Source organism: Bufo gargarizans, chromosome 9 (genome assembly GCF_014858855.1).
Source record: "Bufo gargarizans isolate SCDJY-AF-19 chromosome 9, ASM1485885v1, whole genome shotgun sequence".
In the NCBI taxonomy this organism is placed as follows: domain Eukaryota; kingdom Metazoa; phylum Chordata; class Amphibia; order Anura; family Bufonidae; genus Bufo; species Bufo gargarizans.
In genome coordinates, this window is record NC_058088.1 from 178,795,733 (window position 1) to 178,816,946 (window position 21,214).

Genomic DNA, 21,214 nt, shown 5'->3' on the forward strand with positions numbered 1-21,214 from the left:
AGATGAGATGAGAGGATGGGATCTCTTAAAAAGTTCTTTAAGGTTGTGGGACAGGGAAAATATAAGAGATGAGAAGTCGCCTGTTTTGCATCAGCGAGTGAGGATTTGAATATGAGGAGGGATTGTTTGTATGTGGTGAAGTGATCCTTAGAATGGGATTTCTCCCCTCGCCGCTCAGCAGCCCTGAAAGCTTGTCTGAGTTTTTTGGTTAGGTTGGTGTGCCAGGGTTGTCTGTTGTTTTTCGGGTTTTGTTGTGTGTGAGGGGGGCAACAATGTCCAGAGCTGTACTTATTGTGGTGTTATTTAGGGTGGTGGCAGTATCTGGGTCTTGGAGGGAACAAATGGTAGAAAGCGGCAGAAGAGAGTCAGAAAGCAAGCGAAAGTCAAGATGTTTAAAGTTCCTGCGGGGTTGTGCTAGTGTGTGGACCGGGGGAGCAGCAGAAGAGACCAGTGAAGAGAAGGTGAGTAGGTTGTGGTTGGATAGGGGGAGAGGCGAATTAGAAAGGTTAGATAGGGAGCAGAGGCGGGTGAAGATCAGATCCAGAGTGTGACCATCTCTGGCTGAAGACCACTGCGAGAGGCCAAAGGAGGAAGAGAGTGATAGGAGTTTAGAGGCGGCTGATTGGCAAGTGTCAATAGGGATGTTGAAGTCACCCATGATGATAGTGGGGATGTCGGCAGAAAGAAAGTGTAGGAGCCAGGTGTTAAAGTGGTCAAAAAAGATGGTGACTGGGCCTGGGGGGTGGTAAATGACAGCTGCTTGAATGTTGGAGGGAGAGTAGATGCGAACAGAGTGTACTTCAAATGAAGTGAGTGTAATGGATGGTGTCAGTGGAGTTGGGCTGTAGGAGCAGATGTCTTGTAGGAGAAGGCCAACTATTCCACCATGTTTGCTGCTGGGGCAGGGGGTGTGAGTGAAATGAAATCTGCTATAAGAGAGTGCAGCAGGGGAGGAGGTGTCAGAGGGTTTCAGCCATGTTTCTGTGAGACCTAGAAAGGAAAGTTTTCGAGAGATGAAGAGGTCATGAATGTAGGAGAGTTTGTTACAGACAGAGCGTGCATTCACTAATGCTCCTGCAAGAGGAACCAAAAGAGGCAGGGGTCAGAGCAATGGTTATTAGGTTTAAGGGGTTTCAGAAATGTATAGAAGGAGATTTGTAGTAGGAGGTAGAGGTGATAGTGGAGATTTGCTGAGGGGGGCCTGGATTTGGAGAGATATCACCAGCAGTAAGGAGAAGCAGAGAAAATGATAATAGGTGAGAATAAGAGAGGGCAGGATGTATCTGTGTGTGTTTGGGAAGGAAGTGTTTTACATTATCAAACAGGTTTGTGCAAGCGGTCAGATGAGAAGGTAAGATGGAGGGAGAGATGAATAGTTCCTTGCTGGGTGAATGGATGTGGGGGTATTTCAGGAGGTTTGAGAAAAGTGGGAAGAGTAAGATGAAAGATTGAAACATTGTTTGCATTAACTATTTATGTAATCCTCTTCTGGTTTAAATCTGGTATAATTCAGTATGTCCACTGAAAGAGTTGCACTTGAAAGATGTTGCATGAAAAGACCAAGGTCTGAAAGACCTAAGGACTTAGATTTATCCCACTCAGTGTTCAATCAGGTGTGACCAAGAGGGGAGAGGGCTACATATGGCCTAATCAAGGGAGGACCTGCTACAGGGGTGAAATAGTCAATGTAAACAAATACTCAATAAATCCAGCAGAGAAAGAGACATACCAGGGGATGAGAAGGAAAGATGAGGGGTGTGGACAATATCAGACTCTGGAAAAGTTGGGTGCAGCAGTTAGGTTCAGTGCAGACATACCAGGGGATAATAATGAAAAAAGGTCATCAGTACTCCTAGAGCATTTTCCTCTAAGTAAAAAAATGGGAATTTTTATTATTTTGCGCCATTTCTTAGTTGGATATGATCCTAGAAAATGATTACTATAAGAGTTTTCACAGAGCTCCCTCACTCCTATAGCAACAGGGCTGGCTCCAGGTCTATGTTTCCTCTAGAAACAGCACCACACCCGTCCAAAGGTTGTGTGTGGTATTGCAACTTAGCCACATTCTATTGAAAGCTACAATACCAGACACAACCCATGGACAGATATGGTGCAACCATTTGTTTCTTGGCCAACAAAGTCATAGTTCCCCCCTGTTTACCTGACTCTCAGCCGGACAAGCATGGGGCATGAGCCCCTTAAAGCCGATTGGGCTTTGACACTTGCCCAAGATTGCCAGGTGCTGATGCCAGCCCTGTGTATGACTGAAGAGCTAGACATGTGTGTATGTCAACCAGTATGTCACCTGTAATATACAATAGGGACCTACTGTATATCATGGGTGGGATTATTATTTTTTTTTAGAAGGAAATGGCCTTTCCATGGGTTTTCTGTTCAAGCAAAGAGCATCTCCTACTCTGGAGGACTCACTGCGACCATGTTCACCAATTGACTTCATTGGCTTCTGCTGTAATTCCACTTTTCCCCTGTAGTGTCACTGCTAAGGAGATGTTGACATACCTGTACTAGGAGTCCCCCCCTTTCAGACCCCCAGCAATCAGCTCCTGCTTTATGAAAGGGGGTTGCAATGGTTGTATACTGTCTTTCACTACCAATGACCCTGAGAAGAAAACATGAGACCTTTTGTCACTTCTAACTGGTTGAGTGGGCTCAGTGTTCGGGAGGGGCTCACTGTTTTTGGGTCTGCATCAGAGGCGCAAGGGTCTATTCACACGTCCTAAAAATGGGTCCGCATCCATTCCGCAATTTTGCGGAACGGGTGCGGACCCATTAATTTTCATTGTGGCCGCAAATGATGCGGACAGCACACCGTTCCGCAGCCCCGTAAAAAAATAGAACGTGTCCTATTCTTGTCCACAGCCATGGACAAGGAAAGACATTTCTATCATAGTGCCGGCCATGTGTGGTCCACAAAATGCAGAACGCACATGGCCGGTGTCCTTTTTTTGCGTGTTCGCAATTTGCGGACCGCAAAACAGTTGCGGACGTGTGAATGGACCCTAAATTAAAGCTTTTGGGCTCTAATGTAATTCTGTACAAAGGGGTGTACACAGATCTCATAGGGCCCCATTTAGGGAAAAAATTTGTATGACCCCCTTTTGCCCCACTCAATTTTCTAGTATGCATGTGACAAGCACTCCTATTCAACGCTCCAGATTTCTGACAAAGTTATTTTTTTTAAGTAAGAAGAAATTTTTATTAAAAAAATTGTAGTAAAAAAACCGCCCTCCCCCTCACCCACTGTATCTGACGTCTATGCAGAAAAAAGTGGAATAGATGCTTCATAAATTTGGTGCTCATCCTGACACCAAACTTACAAAAATTTACATTGATAAATCTGTTTCCCTTCTATTACCAAAGATGTCTGCCTGCAGCCACCACTAGGGGGAGCTCAGTGCATGAGAATGTATACAGTCACCATTTACTGGAAGCTGAAATAATCTCTTTGCATTGTACTCCCTCTAGTGGTGGAGGACAGACGATGTTGGGGAAGAAATACATTTTTACGCCCCATCCTGTTCTCCCAGGAGATAAGCCGTCGGAGGAGGTGTCTGACAACATGTATGTTTATGGGGGAGTTGAGACACATAGCTGTCGGTCAAACATAATTTAGCTGGCCAGCTTTATGGGGTAGAGGGGTCATTTGCCCCCTTTAGGTACCAGGGCTGGGTGACTGCTACATCCACCCCCCTATAGCTTTGCTCCTGGTCTCAATCAGTCTGCGCATTTATACACTGATAAGAAAATCTTTAGCTAGAGGCCAACCACCGGACGGCCATATCTCATCTATCTGCACCACCTTAGACCCTGCATTTCGTACCTCCAGGCAGCAGAATTTTAATGGGACCTTCTAAGGTCACGTTAAGGTTGAGGAGGTCGTACAGGTTACAGTGGTATTGATTTGGCTTCACGCTCTGTGACTGTAGATATGCAGAGAATCGGGCTGTAATGTGATGATTTGGAGGTTTCTGTGCTCCTTGGACCCATCACCATAAATTCAGCCTTCTCAAGGTCCACCTAACTCACCCGTGGCCATACACAGAGGACAGCAGGCGGAGGGCCATTGCAAAAGAAAAAAAATCTAAATTGTGATTAGCAAAAAATTTCAATTATTTGCCAAATTGTTTTCCCCCTAAAATCAGTAAAATTGGCTTCTACCTCACAGTTTTTTTTTTTGCCTTCCTCTGGATCAACTTGCAGGATAACAGGCCGAACTGGATGGACGGAGGGCTTTTTTTCCAGCCCTATAAACTATCTATCTCCCTCATATCTATCTATCTCATTTGAGCACAGCATACAGTTATGCGATTACACATCAGCGCATGTGCAGTAGATTTTTGTCCCGGCAGAGACTCGGGGCTCTACTGTTCTTGCGCTGATGCGTAATCACACAGGGATAGGCAAGATGGTATATCAGATGCTTGGCCCTGTCCATGGTAGCAGGAACGTCCTCGGTGCCCAGCAGTACTGATTTGCATCTTTTTTTATGAGTGTCATGTCGGCACAGCGGAGGCATGGTTTCATTCCGTGCCCTTGGTTTAGTACACCTGATGCTGTTGGCATTCCCTTTAAAGAGACTCTCTCACAAGACGCCCCTTTTAAAGGGGTTTTCTAGGAGTTCAATATTCATGGCCTATCCTCAGAAGAGGTCATAAATTTCTGATGGGTGGGGGTCCGACTCCCGACACCCCCGCTCATCAGCTGTTTAACGAGGCTGCGGTCAGCACGGCCTTCTCACAGCATGCCAAGCACAGCGCCGTCCACTGTATAGTGGCTGTGCTTGGTATTGCAACTCTGCACCATTCATTTCAATGGGACTGAGCTACAAATAGGCCACGTAACCGGACGGCACTGGCCTGGGAAGAGGCCACGGCGCTCACCGAGATGCTGCAACCTCTTCAGACAGCTCATCAGCAAAAATGCCAGTACTCGGATTACTGACCATCAGATATTGATTACCTATCCTGAGGATAGGCCCGAAAGAGTGCCTAGGAGACTCACATCGAATAGTGCAATTGCACCTGCTAAATGACAAGACAAGCGTGGACATAACAGGTGCTACCTAACACTTAGGGGGTCCACCTCCACTTTGACTGTGATATTCCTTATCTTTCCAGTCGGCTGCTAATGGTTCTTATTGCAGAGAGACGCCCCTTTCTATGGTTTGTCCTACTCGTTATGCCTTATGATTGCTGCCGTGGCTTCTCCGTGTCCTGCCCACGAACACATGCAAAATCTTCCTGCTGTACCCCACTGATAGACTCTGCCTGTAGTGTGGAGATGATCCCTCTTTTTTAGTGTTTCAGTGTTAGCAGCATTGCTCGCCTTCTCATAAAAATCCTATAATTTTATACAGCGCAGCTACGTCCGGATGTATGGAGCGAGCCGACAGGCTCCAGACCCCGGACTGAGTGCACAGGAAGCAGTCTCAGCTAAGTGGCTCTTAAACCGCTCTCTACCGATCAGTCAATCAGTCAATTCTCCCACTAATCAATCATAAGGATAGCCGTATACCGAAGCAGCAAGGTCACGTCTCTGTATGGGTCAGATTGTCCGAGAGGTCAGCAAATAGTCATGTGACCTAAGGGAAGCCATGACGTATAAGGACCATAGTTCAAATGTACTATTTATGTGATGTTATCTCTATGACATAAATGTGTCTAAAGCTGCCCATACGCATGACGGCTGTCTTTCCCGATCCTCCTATGTATATGCATGCTCAGATTGACCGAGCATGCATGTGTACTGAATTGGGAGAAAACTGCTGCCAGGCAACTCCTCAAGAAAAAAAAAAAGAGGCCCAACACACGTAGATGGTCGGGTAAACCTACCAAAATCAGCAGGTTCAACCAATATAGTTCTAATGTGTAAAGCTGGTTAAAGGGGTTCTCCCCTTTGGGCGGTATCTACTTGTTAGAAGAGTTCTTAACCATAAGCAGATCATAGAGTGTCCCCCTAATCGGACCTCTAGCAAGCAGATGTAATCTGTGATTGAACCTGGCATGTAGTGTTCAGTTTCCCTGCAGCGCCACCGCAGGGGAAATGAGGCATTACACTGTTCTCATTCAAATCAATGGGCTGTCTGTGTAATGCAGGACAGGACGGGTCCTCCAGAGACCCTCTTTGTAAGATCTCCACAATCTTTTCTGGTCCAAGACCCGCATTGTCAGATTAACCGATACCAAGGGCCACAGTAAACTTATAAGGCTATCCTCATGGTTTAACAAAAAGTGCCATTTCCATTTTCAGGTAGGAGAAGCTGTGTGCAAATGTGAGGAGCTGAAATGGCCAAGGGTTTAACCATTCCCACAAAACTACAATGAAGATAGCCACATGCATGCTCGGCCACCTCTTCACCTCATCTACTCCTTTGTGGAGTGCCACACAGGTCAGGAGACTCCTCCATTCTGCTATGATATAGCGGTGCCAGAGATGGTCACACAGTGCATCAGTAGTTACCCATACCTGCCATGTACCAGTCTCACATGAATAATAGACAAGCATATTTCTGACCAGAATGGTGGTGTAGACTTCATGTGGTGCCCTGGCTGCAGGTTGTGCCCCCATGCTTGGAATTTATACCCCACCCCTCGAGTTTCTTATAGAAATGAATGAGCCTGCCCTCCCTGAATTCATTGGGCGCCGATTGGCACCAAAAGAGGTAGCATTTAGAGTAGGCTCCCATCCTAAAGAGGTCACCTTGCCGTGGTGGATGGTCACAAATGATTTTGGTTAGTATAGCATTAGTTCATATATTGTGTGTAGAGTGCTGCTGCATCATGCTGGATACTGTTGAAATTATCTATTTCTAGATAAAGATTGAGAAAGTTTTGTATATTTTTAGAAACATTTTGGCTGGTCGCACATAAAGGGAAGTGACACTTCTCCTTTATTGTCCCAGTTCTCTTGCGTCGCCGAACTTCGTTCTATATTACGTTTGCAATAATCCCGATATTTTTTTCTCATTTTTTGCAGAATTATTTAAATTCAATGTGTTCGGTAGCCTGAGCAGCCTCCCCAGGGCTTTCCGCAAAAGAGATTCTCAAAATCCAGAGGCAAGCAACAATGGCAGCTCGGACCACGTCTTTGAGAAGACGCAAGATGACCTCACCACCTTACCCAGGAGCCCTTCTTACGCCAGGTCCAGTGACATGTACAGCCACATGGGGACCATGCCTAGAATCAGCAAAAAACTCTCAAAATCCAAAAAAGAAAAAAGTAAGGGCCGAGCGTCCACCATGGCATCGTACTCCGCCAGTGACCTGCTGGATGAAGGCGCCAATGAACTGATAGTGGTTCCCTCCCTAAAGACGCAAAGAAAGACGGAGGAGACTGCGTTACAGGATGGCGTGGAAGACCAGAAAGAAGATATCATAAAGGCTGACTCCACGGGACGTCCAAGTGACCCCAGTTTTGACAGCCTAGAGGTGACACCAGATGTCAACCATATAGCTGAGGAGAATGAAGTGGTACAGAGCAAAGAGAGCAGCGACGAGAGGTAAGAGCAGAGGTCTCCATGGTAGAATAGTAACCTATATTCCATTACTATTGATGGCCTATCCTCAGGGTATGATCTGTGGGGGTCCGACACCCTGCGCCCCCGACGCTCAGCTGATCTGCAAGCAGCTCTGGTGCTGGAACTCGACAGCTCCATCTGCTGGTTGCTGCAGTGCTGTTCCCATTGAAGTGAATGAGAGCAGCCCTGCAGTAACCTGCTCCATCCACTACACAGTCGTGGCATTGGTAATCAGGCCGAAACGCGTCTGTACGGTACCTCGGGTTTTATATACTGGATTTTATATATTTTAATAAAGATAGATTTGTTCTAGAACAGGGATTCCCAACCTACTGTTGCAAAACTACAACTCCCAGCATGCTTGGGCAGCCTACAGCAGGGCCTGGGGGGAGTTGTAGTTTTGCAACAGCAGGAGGGCCGCAGGTTCAGCATTCCTGTTCCAGAAGATCACTGGAATTCTTCCTCTTTTTACCGGAGCCACTCAGGTACAGCGGATGTAGCGGGGTGTCAGAACCCCCACCGGTCCTCAGGATAGGCCATTAATAGTAAACTCCTGGAGTGCCCCTTTAATGGCCCAACCACGTGGGGGCGTTGAGAGTGCAGACAATTACACTTTCAAACACTCGTGTTTCATTAACCCATGTAAAGGTGCCCATTGTTGGGTGCGAGGTGTATATATAGGGCTAGGACAACAAACTCAATCCTTTGGGGTCATTTCATTCATCTACAGAACTCCGGCTGTTGTGAAACTACAACTCCCAGCGTGCACACTTGCTCAACTGTTCTCAGAAATCCTATAGAAGAGAATGGAGCATGCTGGGAGTTGTAGTTTCTTAACAGGAGGGGTGCCAAAGGTTGCTGACCCCTGCTTTGCAGAATCTATCTAGCAGGGGTTATCTAAGCCTGGACATACAATAGCTCTTCTCAGAAATCTTGTAGAAGAGAATGGAGCATGCTGGGAGTAGTAGTTTCCCAACAGGAAGAGTGCCGAAGGTTGCTGACCCCTGCTCTGCAGACTGAGATTATCTAAGACTGGACATACACATAATATAGCTGTTCTCAGAAATCCTGTAGAAGAGAACGGAGCATGTTGGGAGTTGTAGTTTCACAACAACTGGCCCCTGGTCTGCTTGGACATACACATGACTGACAGCTATCTCTCCCGATTCCTCCGTACACATGCGTGCTCAACTAGGCCGAGCACGCATGTCTTCTTAGTATGGAGAGGGGATGACGCTGATGCCAGACTACTCGTGCAGTGGCTTATGTCCTTCAGAACAAAAAGATTGGGCAGTTGAAATCCAACATGCCCGATCCTTATCTCCCGCCGAATCTACCATCAGGAGACAGTTGGGAGGACCCCCATAGACATTAAACAGTTGGCCAGTCCTGCTGAAACTGGATGGATGATTTATAGCAGCCTCTCACCGGGTTCTGGGTGGGGTGCACCCTAGGAAGACAAAACCACAGAGCTGACAGTTGTTTTTGACGACACAGTGATAAAAGCCGAAATATCTGCTCCTCTACACCCCCCCCCCCATATTACCACATCCTGAGAGCACGCCACGCAGGAACCAGAACTAGGCAAAAGTGTGCACCACCCCGCATCAACACTTGTGTAAGGGACATGCAAGGGGAGGGGTCATTTTAACTATATCTGCTTCTGGGAAAGCTGAGTGGCGGCCAGTATACCTCTCACAGGGGTTAACACCCGACATTCCCGAATTCCCGTATAGCAAATCTACTTAGTTCTGCAGCAGTTTAGGCTGATATACAGGGGTCTCATCTTAAAGAGGACCTCTCACCTCTCCTGACAGGTCTGTTTTAGTAACTACTTGCATCCCCCTGTAAGAACAATTCTGGAACATCTATTCTTATGACTTTGTGTTGTGACATTCCTCTATTATTCCTACTGAAATCTATGAATGAATTGCCAGCAGTTTACAATGATTGTCCAGATGGATGTTACCAGTTGGGAAGGGGGGTGGGATGGCCCTGCAGAGTCTGACACTGGTAGAACTGATTGGATAGTGTCACACTGTGCAGGGACACACCCTCAACTGGTAACACCCATCTGGACCTCCACTGCAAACTGTTAGCAATTCATTACTCATTTCTAGCAGGAATAATAGAGGAATGGCTAAATAGATGCTCCAGAATTGTTATTTCATGCGGAGTACAAGCTGTTACTAAAACAGACATGTTAGCAGAGGCGACGGGTCCTCTTTAAATATCCGTGAAATTCCATGTCGGCACTGGACGAGCTCCAGGATGCAAAGAATGTTCCTCGTCCTGCATGTTTCTATGGTGTGTGAACTGTCTCCTGTGGATTCTGGTGTAATATGGTTCTCATGTCCAGTGCTTTATAAAGGGGCCTAAGTGGCCTTGACCTACACATTGCACAGTGGTCTCCATGACATTAGGGGAGATGTGACACAGTAACCTGCTGCCTCAGCATCTCAGTAATGTGGGCTGGAAAGTCACAAGCCGTAGGTGTGAGACCTTCACATTCAAAACCATTATAACAGGGGTTTACAATTTCTACCCTTTTATCCGCCATCTTGGTTTTGGCCTGTTCATCCAAATGCCACGGATGGAAGGGAGATCACTTACTGTGCAAATGCGGCAGAATCACGGCGGCGATATACGGGTAAGTACTGTAATTTTTATTTCACATATGCCCACATATGTTAGAGAAAAGTCTTGCAAACGTGGCGAAGCCAACAATTATCTTGCGTGTATGGTGGTCCCCCGACTCCCCACGTCAGTTTCCGGGGGGGATAGAAAGACCAGGCATGTTGGATTTCAACATGCCCAATCCTTCCTTCTTTTAGGAGACAAGCTGCTGCCAAAGGAGTCTGGTAGCAGCTTATCCCCCTTCCTATAAAACACATGCTTGGCCGTGTCAGGCATTCATGTGTATGGGGGAGTTGGGAATAGCTATCGGCTGGCTGCTGCTGACAGTGATTGGGCCCCAACACAGGAGCAGGGGCATATCCGCTTTGCCATCTACACAATGTGGCATGAAGATCTACCCCGTCCTCTGTATAAAGAAATACTAGATATGACATGATTCAACAAGGGGCAGTATATTTGTGCAGTGGTAGTTTATCCTGATGCCACTGCCATCCCGTCAGTCGCACATCTCACGTGGCGGATCAGGATTATTGACCCAGGCGTCTGCTATGATTACACTAGGGTGGACATGCCATAGCGCAGTGTGGACAGACACAAAGGAAACGCGTCCTGTGTAACCCAGAGCTCAGAACCAGACTGCAGGTTAGAATAACGGGTGTGTCCTTCTCCAGAAATACTGCCCGTCTTGTTTGTGGGCTGTGTCTGCAGCTCAGCAGCATTCTATTAAAAGCTGCAATACCAGACTGGACCTGTGCACAAAAGTGGAGCTGTTTCAGGAAAAAAAGCAAGTCCTGGACAATCCCTTTTAAAGGAGGTATCTAGAGATTCTATTTGCAAATATAGTGCCTGATACACAGCCTGATACACATCCTGATACACAGCCATACATAGCCTGATTCACAGTGATACACAACCTGATTCACAGTCGTACACAGCCTGATTCACAGCGATACACAGCCTGATGCACAGTCATACACAGCCTGATACACAGTCGTACACAGCAGGATACACAATAATACACAGTCATACACAGCCTGATTCACAATCATACACAGCCTGATTCACAGTCATACACAGCCTGATTCACAGTCATACACAGCATAATACACAGCCTGATTAACAGCGATGCAGAGCCTGATACAGTCATACACAGCCTGATTCACAGTCATACACAGCCTAATACTCAGTCATACACAGCCTGATTCACATTCATATACAGCCTGATTCACAGTCAGATACACAGCGATACACAACCTAATACACAGTCATACACAGCCTGATTCACAGTGATACACTGTCTGATACATAGTAAAACAGTCATACACAGCCTGATTCACAGTCATACACAGCCTAATACATAGTGATACACAGTCTGATACATAGTGATACACAATCATACACAGCCTGATACACAGTGATACACAGCCTGATTCACAGTCATACACAGCCTGATACATAGTCATACACAGCCTGATACATAGTCATACACAGCCTGATACACAGTCGTACACAGCCTGATTCACAGTCGTACACAGCCTGATTCACAGTCGTACACAGCCTGATTCACAGTCGTACACAGCCTGATTCACAGTCGTACACAGCCTGATTCACAGTCGTACACAGCCTGATTCACAGTCGTACACAGCCTGATTCACAGTCGTACACAGCCTGATTCACAGTCGTACACAGCCTGATTCACAGTCGTACACAGCCTGATACACAGTCGTACACAGCCTGATACACAGTCGTAAACAGCCTGATACACAGTCGTACACAGCCTGATTCACAGTCGTACACAGCCTGATTCACAGTCGTACACAGCCTGATTCACAGTCGTACACAGCCTGATACACAGTCGTACACAGCCTGATACACAGTCGTACACAGCCTGATACACAGTCGTACACAGCATAATACACAGCCTGATTAACAGCGATGCACAGCCTGATACAGTCATACACAGCGTGATTCACAGTTATACACAGCCTGATACACAGTCATACACAGCCTGATTCGCATTCATATACAGCCTGATTCACATTCAGATACACAGCGATACACAACCTGATACACAGTCATACACAGCCTGATTCACAGTGATACACTGTCTGATACATAGTAAAACACAGTCATACACAGCCTGATTAACAGTCATACACAGCCTGATACACAGCCTGATACATAGTGATACACAGTCATACACAGCCTGATACACAGTGATTCACAGTCATACACAGCCTGATACACAGTCATTCACAGCCTGATTCACAGTGATACACATCCTGATACAGTCATACACAGCCTGATACACAGTCATACACAGCCTGATACACAGTCATACACAGCCTGATACACAGTCATACACAACCTGATACACAGGCATACACAACCCAATACACAGTCATACACAGCCTGATTCACAGCCTGATTCACAGTCATTCACAGCCTGATTCACAGTGATACACATCCTGATACACAGTGATACGCAGCCTGATTCACAGTCATACGCAGCCTGATTCACAGTCATACACAACCTGATTCACAGTCATACACAACCTAATATACAGTGATACACAGCCTTATTCACAGTCATACACAGCCTGATACAGTCATACACAGCCTGATTCAAAGCCAGATACACAACCTGATACACAGCCTGATTCACAGTAATACACATCCTGATACAGTCATACACATCCTGATACAGTCATACACATCCTGATACAGTCATACACAGCCTGATACACATTCATACACAGCCTGATATACAGTCATAAACAACCCGATACAGTCATTTACAGCCTGATACTCAGTGTACACAGCCTGATTCACAGTCATACACAGCCTGATTCACAGTCATACACAGTCTGATACACAGTCATACACAGCCTGATACACAACCTGATACACAGTCATACACAGCCTGATTCACAGTCATACACAGTCTGATACACAGTCATACACAGCCTGATACATAGTGATACAGTCATACACAGCCTGATTGACAGTCATACACAGCCTAATTCACAGTTATACACAGCCTGATTCACAGTTATACACAGCCTGATTCACAGTTATACACAGCCTGATTCACAGTCATACACAACCTGATATACAGCCATACATAGCCTGATTCACAGTCATACACAGCCTAATTCACAGTCATACACAGCCTGATTCACAGTCATACACAGCCTGATTCACAGTCATACACAACCCAATACACAGTCATACACAGCCTAATTCACAGTCATACACAGCCTAATTCACAGTCATACACAGCCTAATTCACAGTCATACACAGCCTGATTCACAGTCATACACAGCCTGATTCACAGCCATACACAGCCTTATTCACAGCCATACACAGCCTGATTCACAGCCAGATACACAGTCATTCACAGCCTGATTCACAGTGATACACATCACGATACACAGTCATACGCAGCCTGATTCACAGTCATACGCAGCCTGATTCACAGTCATACACAACCTGATTCACAGTCATACACAGCCTGATACACAGTCATACACGACCTAATACACAGCCTGATTCACAGTCATACACAGCCTGATACACAGTGATACACAGCCTTATTCTCAGTCATACACAGCCTGATTCAAAGCCAGATACACAACCTGATACACAGCCTGATTCACAGTGATACACATCCTGATACAGTCATACACAGCCTGATACAAAGTGATAGTCATACACAGCCTGACTTACAGACAGATATACAACCTGATACACAGTCATACACAGCCTGATACACAGTCAAACAGTCTGATACATGTGATACACAGCCTGACACACAGTCATACACAGCCTGATTCACAGTCATACACAGCCTGATTCACAGCCTGATTCACAGTTATACACAGCCTGATTCACAGTCATACACAACCTGATACACAGCCATACATAGCCTGATTCACAGTCATACACAGCCTAATTCACAGTCATACACAGCCTGATACACAGTCATACACAGCCTGATACACAGCCTGATTCACAGTCATACACAGCCTGATTCACAGTCATACACAGCCTGATTCACAGTCATACACAACCTGATTCACAGCCAGATACACAGTCATACACAGCCTGATTCACAGTCATACACAGCCTGATTCACAGTCATACACAGCCTGATTCACAGTCATACACAGCCTGATTCACAGTCATACACAGCCTGATTCACAGTCATACACAGCCTGATTCACAGTCATACACAGCCTGATTCACAGTCATACACAGCCTGATTCACAGTCATACACAGCCTGATTCACAGTCATACACAGCCTGATTCACAGTCATACACAGCCTGATTCACAGTCATACACAGCCTGATTCACAGTCATACACAGCCTGATTCACAGTCATACACAGCCTGATTCACAGTCATACACAGCCTGATTCACAGTCATACACAGCCTGATTCACAGTCATACACAGCCTGATTCACAGTCATACACAGCCTGATTCACAGTCATACACAGCCTGATTCACAGTCATACACAGCCTGATTCACAGTCATACACAGCCTGATACACAGTCATACACAACCCGATACACAGCCTGATTCACAGTCATACACAGCCTGATTTTTAAAAGCCAGATACACAACCTGATTCACAGTGATACACAACCTGATTCACAGTGATACACATCCTGATACACAGTGATACACATCCTGATACACAGTGATACACATCCTGATACAGTCATACACAGCCTGATACACAGTCATACACAGCCTGATACACAGTCATAAACAACCCGATACACAGTCATTTACAGCCTGATACTCAGTGATACACAGCCTGATTCACAGTTATACACGGCCTGATTTACAGTCATACACAGCCTGATTCACAGTCATACACAGCCTGATACACAGCCTAATTCACAGTCATACACAGCCTAATTCACAGTCATACACAGCCTAATTCACAGTCATACACAGCCTTATTCACAGTCATACACAGTGATTCACAGCCTGATTCACAGTCATACACAGCCTGATTCACAGTCATACACAGCCTGATTCACAGCCAGATACACAGTCATTCACAGCCTGATTCACAGTGATACACATCACAATACACATTGATACGCAGCCTGATTCACAGTCATACGCAGCCTGATTCACAGTCATACACAACCTGATTCACAGTCATACACAACCTGATTCACAGTCAAACACAGCCTGATACACAGTCATACACAACCTAATACACAGCCTGATACACAGTGATACACAGCCTTATTCTCAGTCATACTCAGCCTGATACACAGTCATACACAGCCTGATTCAAAGCCAGATACACAACCTTATACACAGCCTGATTCACAGTGATACACATCCTGATACACAGTCATAAACAACCCGATACACAGTCATTTACAGCCTGATACTCAGTGTACACAGCCTGATTCACAGTCATACACAGCCTGATACACAGTCATACACAGCCTGATTCACAGTCATACACAGCCTGATACATAGTGATACAGTCATACACAGCCTAATACACAGTCATACACAGCTTGATTTACAGTCATACACAGCCTGATTCACAGTGATACACAGCCTGATACAAAGTGATACTCAGTCATACACAGCCTGACTTACAGACAGATATACAACCTGATACACAGTCATACACAGCCTGATACACAGTCAAACAGTCTGATACATGTGATACACAGCCTGACACACAGTCATACACAGCCTTATTCACAGTCATACACAGCCTGATTCACAGTTATACACAGCCTGATTCACAGTTATACACAGCCTGATTCACAGTCATACACAGCCTGATACACAGTCATAAACAACCCGATACACAGTCATTTACAGCCTGATACTCAGTGTACACAGCCTGATTCACAGTCATACACAGCCTGATACACAGTCATACACAGCCTGATTCACAGTCATACACAGCCTGATACATAGTGATACAGTCATACACAGCCTAATACACAGTCATACACAGCTTGATTTACAGTCATACACAGCCTGATTCACAGTGATACACAGCCTGATACAAAGTGATACTCAGTCATACACAGCCTGACTTACAGACAGATATACAACCTGATACACAGTCATACACAGCCTGATACACAGTCAAACAGTCTGATACATGTGATACACAGCCTGACACACAGTCATACACAGCCTTATTCACAGTCATACACAGCCTGATACACAGCCTGATTCACAGTTATACACCGCCTGATTCACAGTTATACACAGCCTGATTCACAGTCATACACAACCTGATACACAGCCATGCATAGCCTGATTCACAGTCATACACAGCCTAATTCGCAGTCATACACAGCCTAATTCACAGTCATACACAGCCTAATTCACAGTCATACACAGCCTGATTCACAGTCATACACAGCCTGATTCACAGTCATACACAGCCTGATTCACAGTCATACACAGCCTGATTCACAGTCATACACAGCCTGATTCACAGTCATACACAGCCTGATTCACAGTCATACACAGCCTGATTCACAGTCATACACAGCCTGATTCACAGTCATACACAGCCTGATTCACAGTCATACACAGCCTGATTCACAGTCATACACAGCCTGATTCACAGTCATACACAGCCTGATTCACAGTCATACACAGCCTGATTCACAGTCATACACAGCCTGATTCACAGTCATACACAGCCTGATTCACAGTCATACACAGCCTGATTCACAGTCATACACAGCCTGATTCACAGTCATACACAGCCTGATACACAGTCATACACAACCCAATACACAGCCTGATTCACAGTCATACACAGCCTGATACACAGTCATAAACAACCCGATACACAGTCATTTACAGCCTGATACTCAGTGTACACAGCCTGATTCACAGTCATACACAGCCTGATTCACAGTCATACACAGCCTGATACACAGTCATAAACAACCCGATACACAGTCATTTACAGCCTGATACTCAGTGTACACAGCCTGATTCACAGTCATACACAGCCTGATACACAGTCATAAACAACCCGATACACAGTCATTTACAGCCTGATACTCAGTGTACACAGCCTGATTCACAGTCATACACAGCCTGATTCACAGTCATACACAGCCTGATACACAGTCATAAACAACCCGATACACAGTCATTTACAGCCTGATACTCAGTGTACACAGCCTGATTCACAGTCATACACAGCCTGATACATAGTGATACAGTCATACACAGCCTAATACACAGTCATACACAGCTTGATTTACAGTCATACACAGCCTGATTCACAGTGATACACAGCCTGATACAAAGTGATACTCAGTCATACACAGCCTGAGTTACAGACAGATATACAACCTGATACACAGTCATACACAGCCTGATACACAGTCAAACAGTCTGATACATGTGATACACAGCCTGCCACACAGTCATACACAGCCTTATTCACAGTCATACACAGCCTGATTCACAGTTATACACAGCCTGATTCACAGTTATACACAGCCTGATTCACAGTCATACACAACCTGATACACAGCCATACACAGCCTAATTCGCAGTCATACACAGCCTAATTCACAGTCATACACAGCCTGATACACAGTCATACACAGCCTGATACACAGTTATACACAGCCTGATACACAGTCATACACAGCCTGATACACAGTCATACACAGCCTGATTCACAGTCATACACAGCCTGATTCACAGTCATACACAGCCTGATTCACAGTCATACACAGCCTGATTCACAGTCATACACAGCCTGATTCACAGTCATACACAGCCTGATTCACAGTCATACACAGCCTGATTCACAGTCATACACAGCCTGATTCACAGTCATACACAGCCTGATTCACCTTCATACACAGCCTGATTCACAGTCATACACAGCCTGATTCACAGTCATACACAGCCTGATTCACAGTCATACACAGCCTGATTCACAGCCTGATACACAGTCATACACAGCCTGATTCACAGTCATACACAGCCTGATACACAGTGATACACAGCCTTATTCACAGTTATACACAGCCTGATTCACAGTTATACACAGCCTGATTCACAGTCATACACAGCCTGATTCACAGTCATACACAGCCTGATTCACAGTCATACACAACCTGATTCACAGCCAGATACACAGTCATTCACAGCCTGATTCACAGTGATACACATCCTGATACACAGCCTGATACATTCATACACAGTGTGATACATTCATATATTGCCTGATACAGTCGTACACACCTGGTACAAGGTCTGCTACATGATCCACAACCTGATTCTGCTGCTTGAAAAACAGCCCAGAGTCTCAGCAGTCATTGAGATATCTAGCCATATTGAGCCATCGCATGCTGTCCGTACACACGGCTTCCAATACTTTCCTATAAAAGAAAAAAAAAATAGGGAATTTCAAACTCCCAGGAATGCTAGCAGAACACCGATTACACCTATATTATGTCAGTGCAATGCACACAGTGGTGTTCATGGTGCCTGGATTCGGGGTGTAATGTTCCCACCCAGGGTTATAATAGGATAACCCTGTAATATTATATGTTAGGGAATTGTCCTTTGTGCAATTTCCTACAGTCACCAAACCCAAGTCACTCAGACTTTCACCTAGTTTCCCATTTCCTCATCCGTCTTGCCATGCCTCCATCGACACTACAATAGACAGAAGCGTAGGATTTGTGACTCTGCATTAAGTCGCCTCCAGAGCTGCGCACCAGGCAGTTAGAGATGTTTATTTCCAAAACTGTGAGGTTTGTCCGGGTCTATCGTCGCCTGATCTCCGACCTGAATCATCTTCTTTCAAAATTTGAATCTCACCTCTGGGGACTGTTTTTTTCCTGTCTATGTGCATTTGGGGAGGAGGCCCTGGTGATGCCCTGAGCATGCTGATGACCTGGAATTCCTTCAGTTGCCAGAATGTAGGAGCCTTCCCCCTTGTTCAGCTGTACATTCCATACAGGGCAGCGGAGGGAGGGACGAGCCAAGAAGGAGGGAGGCTGGAGGGGTCCAGGACTCACTTTCCCAAGTTCGCAAACAGTCGTTGGATGCTCAGGAGCTGACAACTCATCCCTCTGAGATGAATTTGGATTTCAGAGCCATGACGGAAGTGGGGAGAAGATGTTTCCCCATGGGCTACTGGTAAGCAATCTGGTATGGTGAGGAGAACGTTGTATACTCCCATAGATCCGATATACATCTACGAGATCGAGACGGACCATGAGATGTAGCAGAGCTGACCTCCAGATGTAGATTGTGTCCCATATAACGAGCTCAGCTCTGCTACATCTTTACTGTAGCGTGAAGAACATCTCACCGGAGAACTGATCTGATACAGGAAAGTGACTTTGTGAGGTTATCTTATGGGATTATTTTGTCATTTGTATGCTTCTCTTCTACCAAGGTGTCAATCCTTTAGATACGGATGACATGGGTGAAAAATCGCCATGATTGGTTGACCTGCGCTGACCATGGATAGCTGGTCATTCATGGTCAATGGCCAACACACCCAACCAGATTTTGGTCACTGAAGTTGGTTGATGGCTCCACATATATAGTTTATACTGTAGTGTCAGTCTCATTGTCCATCAGCCCAAGGACAACCACCGAAGTTCAAAGGCCAGGTATCCGCTGGGAGTTGGATTCCCATCGTTGACAGGCTTTATCCTATTTTTTAGGGATTCAGGGCATTGCTTTGCACACCTGCCAGAAAGAAACGGTATAGCGGACCTACCCCCTTGTCATTGACACAATGCCTACGATAGCTACCCTCACAGCTCGCACCTCCGTTCTCTGGGATTCCCTCTTTCCCACGAACATACTTATCTCGCCCAGATCATCTGGTTCCAATTAAAATTCTAGTTATTTATAGGGAGGTCGCAAACCCCCTGACAGAGCGGTGATCTCATTCTGCCCCCCCCCAGGCCGTGTTGTCTGGGCTTTGTGTGTAATGGGATTTACTGTGTCAGCAGAGTACTGTTCCCAGTACAGACAATACAAGTCTGAAGACTTGGGAACCCGGGAGTTTAAAGGGGCTCTCTGCATACCGCTGTATGGCGTCTCCATATGGCACAATCCTTATCTGGAAGCAATGCTGCATGTTCTCCTTATACCACCGTATGGACCTGGTCCTACTTGTGCGGTAGGTAGAACCTGGAGGCGGTAATCTGATTACTTACTACTGTGCCTTGATACAACTTACCTGCCAGGTAGATCACTCTAGGTCCAAATTTAAAGGGGATATTGGACTATTGTCTGCAGTAATACTACAGATAAGGAGTCCCGATCTCAATTTTTTTGACCCCTCTTCCCCCCGCCATCAGCTCTGAAATGTCCGGACAACTGTACTGACATAATGGAGAGGACTCCTGTGTGTACGCAAAGGAGTCCTGACTATGCGTTTAAGGCCTCATACACACGACCGTGGTTTGTTTTGCGGTCCACAAATCGCGGATCCGCAAAACATGGATGGCGTCCGCGCGCATTCCACAACTTGCAGAACGGCACGGACAGCCTTCAATATAAATGCCTATTCCTGTCCGCAAAGCGCGGACAAGAATAAGACAGGTTATATTTTTTTAGCGGGGCCACGGAACAGAGCAACCCGCATCTTTTGCGGCCCCATTGAAGTGAATGGGTCCGCATCCGAGCCGCTAAAACGGCGGCTCGGATGCGGACCAAAGCAACGGCCGTGTACATGAGGCCTAAGCATTGCTTTGGGAACTGACAGCAGGGGGCAGTAGTAAAATAAAAAATTGCGATCTGGACTCCATGTTTTACTGCAGATAATAGTCCATGAGCCTGGTGACAGGTTCCCTTTAGTGGTCTGTAGTAGGAAATTGTATAGACTCCAATACAAGACCACCCAAAAAAGTTATGCATATAGGAGGACTGTCCTTGGTTTGTTCCCGGACTTCCCCTTTAACATGCATGCTCAGCCAAAGCCAGACACTGTTAATACAAAGGATCGGGCATGTAAAATCCAATATGCCCC

The 21,214-nt window shown here is 45.9% G+C and overlaps 1 protein-coding gene across 2 annotated transcripts in view; it reads left to right on the top strand.

The window, feature by feature from the left end:
- The window catches only part of LOC122946626 (SH2 domain-containing protein 3C-like), a 58,083-nt gene that overhangs the window by 13,473 nt on the left and 23,396 nt on the right, over window positions 1–21,214 (top strand). The window contains exon 2 of one of the 2 annotated variants that reach the window (XM_044306367.1): window positions 6,997–7,519. In XM_044306367.1, the coding sequence (XP_044162302.1) occupies window positions 6,997–7,519 (523 nt within the window). Of the gene's footprint in view, window positions 1–6,996; window positions 7,520–19,248; window positions 19,363–21,214 lie in introns of those variants that run through there. The other variant, XM_044306369.1, reaches the window with a different exon arrangement.